Genomic DNA, 7,991 nt, shown 5'->3' with positions numbered 1-7,991 from the left:
AATAGTGTTAAGTATCTTGCTATTTTTACTTAACATTTTATCTTAGAGAGTGCTCTTTTTCAGTATATATATATATATATATATATAATATATATATATGGGTGTCTCATAGTGTTTAAGAATATCTGTCGTATAGATTGACCATAATTTACATGAAGTGTCTTACAAAAGGACTTGAATTTTTCCCATTATTTTTGTATAACTGTGCTACAACAAATATCCTTGAGCATGTCATTCTGCACAAGTATATTTAAAGGATAAATTCCTAGATGAGTTATGCCATTTGCATGTACTAAGATAGGTATTGATGAATATATTTAACAAATATTTATTGAGCAGTGCCTGTATGAGGCACTGTTATAGGTGCTTGGATACATCAATGAACAAGGATCAAAGATCAATGAACATCAATAAACAAAGATCCCTGTACTCACAGAGCTTACATTCCAATGTGGAAGGACAGACAATCAACACCACGAACAACAAGTAAATCATACAGTGGCTTTCTATAGGGAAAGTCTAAGCTGAGTAAGGGGAAAGGGTGAGTATGTATTTGAGGCATATACAATTTAAAATGGGGTGGTCAGGATTGGCCTTATTGAGAGAGTGACATTTGAGCAAAGGCTTGAAATAGGTAAGAGATATCCATGAGGATATCTAAGGAAGTGCTTTATAGCCACATGGAATAGTCAAATATCACATCTTACTTAACTTAACCATATCTATGTTAGACTTTCCATTTTTATTATTATCTTTTCTCCTTATTTTCTATATGGCCTGTGTTTTCTTAGTTTAGTTTTGAATCTTCTGATATTCTGGAAGGTTTATCTTTTTTCTACTTGTTACATTTATTACCACAATTTTATTGAATGCTTAATTACGGATTTCTTTATAAAGTAGCCACTGACTGGCAACGATGAGTAATGATAGGAAAAACCACTGTCCAATTTTGTTGACTATATTGTTTTTCTTACAATGTTATTATATACTTATGTATCTATTAGTTGACTTGGCAGATTTTTCATCCCCAGCCATAAAAAAATCCCCTTTCTAGTCCCAATTGTTGATAGTTACATTATGCCTATGCCTATGTTAAGTATTAGCATAATATTTATATTTGTTTTCTGTTTAACCATAGTATATATGTTTGTTTTAGTCTTAGTCCTATAGTTACATTGATTTATACTTAACCATTGACACTTTTGCACTAGAGATTCCATTCATTTATTGGTGACCTAAAATTTATGCTTTTCCTAGAAAGGCTCAGGAGGACTCTATTTCTCAGTTCCTGCCTGTGCAAAAATGTGTGAAAAATATGATACATTTTCAGTGCTGGAAGAAGGGAAAGGATTAGTTACACATATTGAGTAAGCAAATACTGTCTCCAAGGTTTGTGACTATCTTTGAGAATGATCAAGTCACATTTTAATAACTATATTTCTCAATGAACACCTGGCTAATCAATGATATGAATCCTGCTTTTGGCTTGCCATTTAGCCCTTTACAGAGCTTGCAAATGCTTTGGAGGCTAAAGTCAAAAAAGAACTCAAAAGAAAAGTCTTAATATTAAAAGGCAGAACATTTACTGACTTCATTATGTAAATTAGTATCAAATAACCTACATTAACATAAGAGTTAAATTGTGTTCCCCTACCTTAGAATACTACATGATTATTAACGATTATGCTTTTAGAATGTATTAATACAGGAAAACACTAATGGTATGATGATAATTTTTTTAAGCGGGATTCAAAATTATATAATTGTTAGCAGTTAAAGTAAGGTCTGGGATGGGAGTATTTGTTGGTATTATAATTAGTTCTGTCCTGCTATAGCCTTCCCTCCTGCATTTATTACTTTTATAAACAAGAGAACACTACCTCTTCTTCAATTATAAAACAAGTATCACAGAAGTTAATATTTGTAAAGTGCTCTGAACAGCATCTGGCAAATGGAAATAGTACAATAGAAAGTTGTTTGTTGAATAAAAATTAATGAATTAATTCATCTATATATGTATTTTGGGATTACAGAACATAATTAAAGATAAAATAAGTCAATGCTCCTCTAGACTCCTTTGGGTCTACATTTTATACATTTTGCAAAATGTATAAAACCATGAAACCAGAACTTCTACAGCCTCTAATCAAGGAATGCTCTTCCATCTCTAATAACACTCATCCTTTCATCTCCTGCTTCTCTGCTCTGTACACTTCTCACATATGCTCCTCTATACTCCCCTCCATACTCTATACTCTCCTCTGTACTCCTCTGTACTCTCCCCTTCTTTTCTTTCTCTCTTGCAGAACCTACTCCAGCTTCTCCCAGACCAGGTCCCAACTGGGATCTGGTCCCCACCCTCCCTGTGCAACCCATTCTATTAACCCCTCCCTTCTGGCCACTCAGGCGTTTCACTGTCCCCTAGAGGATCCACATTCATCACTCCCTCAACAACCCCACCTCTGCTGGTCCCCTCATTTCCTCCCTCCGCTTCCTCTTCTCTTCTTTGTCACATCACTACCCCTCTCAACCATTCCATACTACTCCTCTTTCACCTCTTTATAAAGGTGGGACCCAGGGCCTCATTAAGATTTTCATAAAATCTATGCAGCTTTACATTCCTAGGCCCTTTCCACTATGACATTCATATATACATATATAATAATATTTACATTGCATTGGTATAAGACATATACAATCCAGGCAGGCTTCACTATTACACATACATCATTATATTCATTTTTCTTCTGATTTTAAAATAAATTTTAAAAATTGGGGTGCTGTAAAATGTAAATCAGGCTTTAGGCATGGTGCATACTATGCCCAATGGATAAGTGTGGCTTACTGAGACCTTCCAACGAAATCCTCCACCTTGCACTTGAATACCTTCAGAAGGAACACAATATTTAAAATCTGTAGTAATTTTATTTTGGAATGAACAACCATGGGGAAATAAAGCTTAAAAATAACGTAAGGGAATCCATTTCCATTAAAGATGAGAACATTCCAGAAACAAAAATGCATACGTTAACCTCACTTTACAGCAGTACATGGTGCAGTCTGTGGCAGGCCTTAGGAAAAATGGTTTTAACCCATGCCTCACTGAACAGCAATAAAGAAACTATGTTTTGAGTAGATCACTATATAAGATAAAATATAAAAGCCTACAAACAAGGTAACTAACATTAAATGTGAATTTGCTATAAATGTTTATTCTTATACTAGCAGTTTCACTAATCAAGTGTATTTTAAATAATATAACCTGCTGCATTTCTATAACAAAGAGATGAAGGCACAGCTAGTGCAAGCATAAAAAAACCCATTTACCTCAACGAGAAGGCTAGGAAAAGGATGCTATCTCGCTTTACTTTACAATCCCAAACATAGATCCCAGTTACAAGTTCTGGTAATTTTCCATAGCTGCAGACTAATAGCAACCTAAAAAAAGCAATGGATTCACAATAGTAAAGTCTTCACATACTTTGAGAATTCACTGCCTAATAAAATTGTTGACAAAGTTTATACCACTGGAGTGCTAGGTGAAATGCATTGTTAAATATATTTGGACATAATTTTAAATTGAAGACTACCAAGAAGAGACACGTTAAGACTGCAAGTAACGAATGATTAAGTTTTGGTTATTGTAAAAGCCAGTTGTTAACCTGGGGGCCCACATACTCCAACCATTCTGCTTCAACAATCGTTGACTTCTGCCTGGGAGTTTCGGTTTTGGCCTTTAGCACCATAAACTGCAGTCACCAATTCTCCTGAGTCATTCTGTCATAAACCGGTTATTACATTCCCCGATCATAGCCTCTTGCTCTGCCTTAACGGCTTATCCTGTAAAGTATAACACAGCTCTTGGGATGACAAAAGTGTGCAAGGTGTGAGCTAATGAGGTCATCCTCATTAGCATCTAAGTCCCACTGGAGAGCATTGAAGAAGGACTCTTGGGGAAATTCCTGGGTCGCGGTACACATCAGCCCCCAAAAACTGTGTCTTTCACAACCGTTTGCACAGTGACATTCTTTCCCTTCTTCCATTCTATCATGGTGCCAAAGCAATACTCTACCGCAGATCCCCTGAAGGGATGGGGGTCACAGTAATTGAGCTTAGACTTGAGGGTGTATGTTTCGGTCAGCACCTCATTTGTGAAGTAGTCGTTGGGTTTGGAGTGAAATTCCAGTGTAAAAATGAGTGGCTCCTTGGATTTTGGAAACTTGACTTTCACGTCTCGCAAGAGCTTCAGAATGGGATCGTCATACTTTTGTTGTTGTTGTTTCGTTTTTTCGGAGTATTGCTCTCTAGCCCAGGCTGGAGTGCAGTGGCGCAATCTCAGTTCACTGTAACCTCCACCTCCTGGGTTCAAGCGATTCTCCTGCTTCAGCCTCCTGAGCAGCTGGGACTACAGGCGTGTGCCACCACGCCCGGCTAATTTCTTTTTTTTTTTTTGTATTTTTAGTAGAGACTGAGTTTCACCGTGTTAGACAGGAAGGTCTCGATCTCCTGACCTTGTGATCCACACGCCTTGGCCTTCCGAAGTGCTGGGATTTCAGGCGTGAGCCACCGCGCCCAGCCTAGTCATATTTCTTAATCAGCGGGGCCACCTCCTGGACATTCCTTAAAGCCGTGAGCCAGAAATCGGGGATCCCTATAGGATTCTCTTTTTCTCCGTCCATATTATGTCCCTCGATTCCTTTATACTCCCCAAACACCTCCCCGACATCCTCGAAATCCTCCCCACAATCCTCCACCAAGTCCTCATACTCTGGATTCTCCTCTCGACCATACATCTGAGCATTAGAATCACCGGCCACCTCATTATACTCATAGTCCGCGACCTTGAACTTCATCTCTCACACTTCTCTTTCGTGGGCTCATACAGTGCATTGGTGATCTGCCGTCTCTTTTCCAATAAGGGTTCATAGATGGCGGCAAACTTCTTCTCGATGGAATGAAATTCCCTCAGGTACTTGGCCTCTAGGACGGTACATTTGGTCTGAAGCTTTTTGAGAGTGTACACTCGGTACTTAACCACCAGAGGCTGGCTCTCAATAAAATCTGCGTCTGGGGAGTACTCCATCAAAGACTGAGGAGAGGCTGTGGCTGCCACAGCGCCGAGTAATGGGCCCATTTTACCGCCTGTACTGTGTTCTCTCAACCTTTCCACTATTAGCTTTTTGGCAGGGAAGCACTCACCGAACCGTAGGCGATGGCTTGGCCCAGGCCGCCGGCACCTGGGGAGGCTAAGACGGATGCTGAATGAAGCAGCTGCAGCTGCCATGGAAGCTGGCCTGGGGTGGCGGAAGCCGCGGAGGGCAAGAGTAGCAGGCTAAAGGTCTTTCCCACTAGCTGCCCTGGCAAAAGGAGGAGGTTCCACAATCCGATTGTGCAGAAAATGACTCTCTAAACCCTTTTTTTGCTTAAGAGCTCGCCCTATTTGCTGAGTAGCCGTGATTGACAAACCGTCGTCCAATGAATGATTATATCCGTCACATTACTAGTGCCACTCACCTTCCCGGCGGTAGCAGCTCCCACAGTTTCTAGACGGCAGGGGCTTACTGAAAATCATCTGGTCGGAGAGAAGCGGTCAGAAACTGCTTTAAACCTGAGAAAACTTAAATGTAGAAGAGCAAAGAAATGAGGCGAGAGGTGTTTTTAGAGGCCAGAAACGTGACTCAAAGCCTTATATTTAAATACACGAACAAAAGAGAAAAGGGGAAAAACATCAAAATATTAGCCGTGAATATCTTTGGATGGTGTGACTCCCCATTAACTTTTTATTTTCTAATTTTGGCTTTTCAAAATCTCTATGAAGGTTGTGCACTCGCTTTAGATTGGATCAACCCTGATAATATTTACCGGTGTGCCAGGGGGATGAGATGGAATGGGGGGAAAGGAAGGCCTATGGTGACCAGTGCCCACAGTCATATGTATGACAAGTTTACACTTGACATCTGGATTATCAATGACCCAGAGCACTGCTGCTGAATTGCCAATTACCCTTTCTCAATGCTGGCTCTTTTGGAGGCAAAATGGAAAGGATGCTCACATGTCAAGTGATATTACTGAAAAGCAAACCATTTGTTTTGAAATTCTGAATAAATTGGAAGTATTTGATGACCTAGCACTAGAGAATAGATGAAAGACATAATATGATGTATTCAGAGCAGGAATACCATGTGACATTAAAAATCCCTATACTAGGGAAAACAGGTTTTTTTGGGTGATATTTCAATATAGATCACCTATAATGTAAAGATTTCAATTTTTAAAAGGGGTTTGTTATTATATTACATATATAAAGGGTTTTTTAAAATAACAGTTTAGTGTAACAATCACATAAATACTCACAGTTAGGGTTTTAGTGTATTTGTTTCCAGGTTTTTAGATGTGTGTGTGTGTGTTTGTGTGTGTTAGTTTCAGAAAATTATAAATTTATTATTGGTTGAGTGTTTCTCACTCTACCTCAGAGCCACCCTTTTAGATGACAGGTTTCTAGGGACTGGTGATTAATTATTTTCTTATGTTAGATGTGGTGCCTGTGCCACTTTCTGCAGATCCAGATTTCCACTTAATAAAACCCCTAGATGATAACGACAAAGAAGAGGGGAAGAGAAGAAACGGGAGTACAAAGAGGACGGGGTGAAATTCTTCCCATTAGGCTGAAAGGCTCATGTTAGGGAGTCACAACTGATAGGTCCTGGAGCCTGTCTTGTGTAGAGAATGTACAGAAGAGCTTAAATAGAATATAAAGAATAGATGTTGTTTTCCTCAGTAAATATCCTGTCAATGTTTAGCCACTCCTATTGTGTGTGTGTGTGTGTGTTTGATTAAAACACATCTCATTTAAAATACACTGAAAGCAGAAAACTCAAATAATATGTGAAGTTTCAGTAAAGATTCAGGTACATGCCTCAGTCCCATAGTTCCATAGTCATAGGTCCTAAATTGCTTTGTTTTCTTTTTTTTAATTCTGTAATTACAAACCGTTTTTCTTTTTCTAATAATAAATATAATACAAACTTACTTTCAAAAATTTGGAAAATGAGAGATTTATAGTGAATAACAGAAACCACCAGCAGTCTCACCATCCTGAGAGAATCAGTGTGATCATATTGGTACATTTTCTTCTTCTTTATGTGTGTACAACAAATGCACAACTTAAAAAATTAAGATCATTGTATTGACTCTTCCATACCTGCCCTCTTAGGTTCCTATCATGAGCATCTTCCTATGTCAATAAATGGTCTTCAAAATTATTATGTAAAATATCATTTATTGATAGTTAAGATATTTAAATAGTTTAATAAATAATAAATGAATAAAAAAGGATAGGTTCATTTAGATGAATTCAAATTTGTAAATTTCTTTTTATAGTCGTACAAGCAGTCTTCAAACCAAAAGTGATTACACTAACTGAAATGTTGCCAAGGAGAAGTAAGCAATATACACTAGGATCCCAATTTGTTTTTTTAAAGTCTCTCTTTTGATCTAGTTGTACACCTGCCGAACTACCATCTTACACTCACACACACACAAGCACACACCCCCCCTAATTTGCATAGACAAAGTTTAAAAGGTGACAAAGACACTATCCTTGACTGAACTTTAGACAGGCTCTTCTAAGCCTTCTTTTCAACTAAGCCTCTTCCATGAACCTTGTCCTCAAGTCTGCCTAGTCCAGTTTTACCAAGAATCCTGCTAAGCTAGTTTAGACAGGATCTTCCGAATCTTGATATATGATCACCCTCCAAATCTGATCAAATTCCTCATCATCTTGGCCTGCCTTCAGCATGAATCCTATTAGGTCTGTTTAGCAAGAATCCTCCCTACCCTTTATGTCTCTTCTTAGTAGTTTTCCACCCACCAAGCAATGCCCACCATCCCACCTTCCTACCCTTCTAACTCTTCCCCTCCCAACCCCACCCTCACCTGCTGCTTTGCTATAAATCCCCACTTGTTCTTACTGTTCGTGGAGTTGAAGCCCA

General features: G+C 38.6%; 1 protein-coding gene across 1 annotated transcript; it reads right to left on the bottom strand.

The window, feature by feature from the left end:
- Positions 1-3,353: 3,353 nt before the first annotated feature.
- On the bottom strand, positions 3,354-5,364 carry NAP1L2 (nucleosome assembly protein 1 like 2). Its single transcript, XM_033201824.1, has one exon. It carries the CDS (start codon positions 4,851-4,853, stop codon positions 4,578-4,580), a length of 276 nt encoding a protein of 91 aa, XP_033057715.1. The 5' UTR covers positions 4,854-5,364; the 3' UTR covers positions 3,354-4,577.
- Positions 5,365-7,991: the final 2,627 nt, after the last annotated feature.

Source organism: Trachypithecus francoisi, unplaced genomic scaffold (assembly GCF_009764315.1).
Source record: "Trachypithecus francoisi isolate TF-2019V2 unplaced genomic scaffold, Tfra_2.0 Lachesis_group6, whole genome shotgun sequence".
NCBI lineage: Eukaryota > Metazoa > Chordata > Mammalia > Primates > Cercopithecidae > Trachypithecus > Trachypithecus francoisi.
The sequence above is the reverse complement of the archived record's forward strand: the minus strand, read 5'-3'. Positions and strand labels throughout refer to the sequence as shown.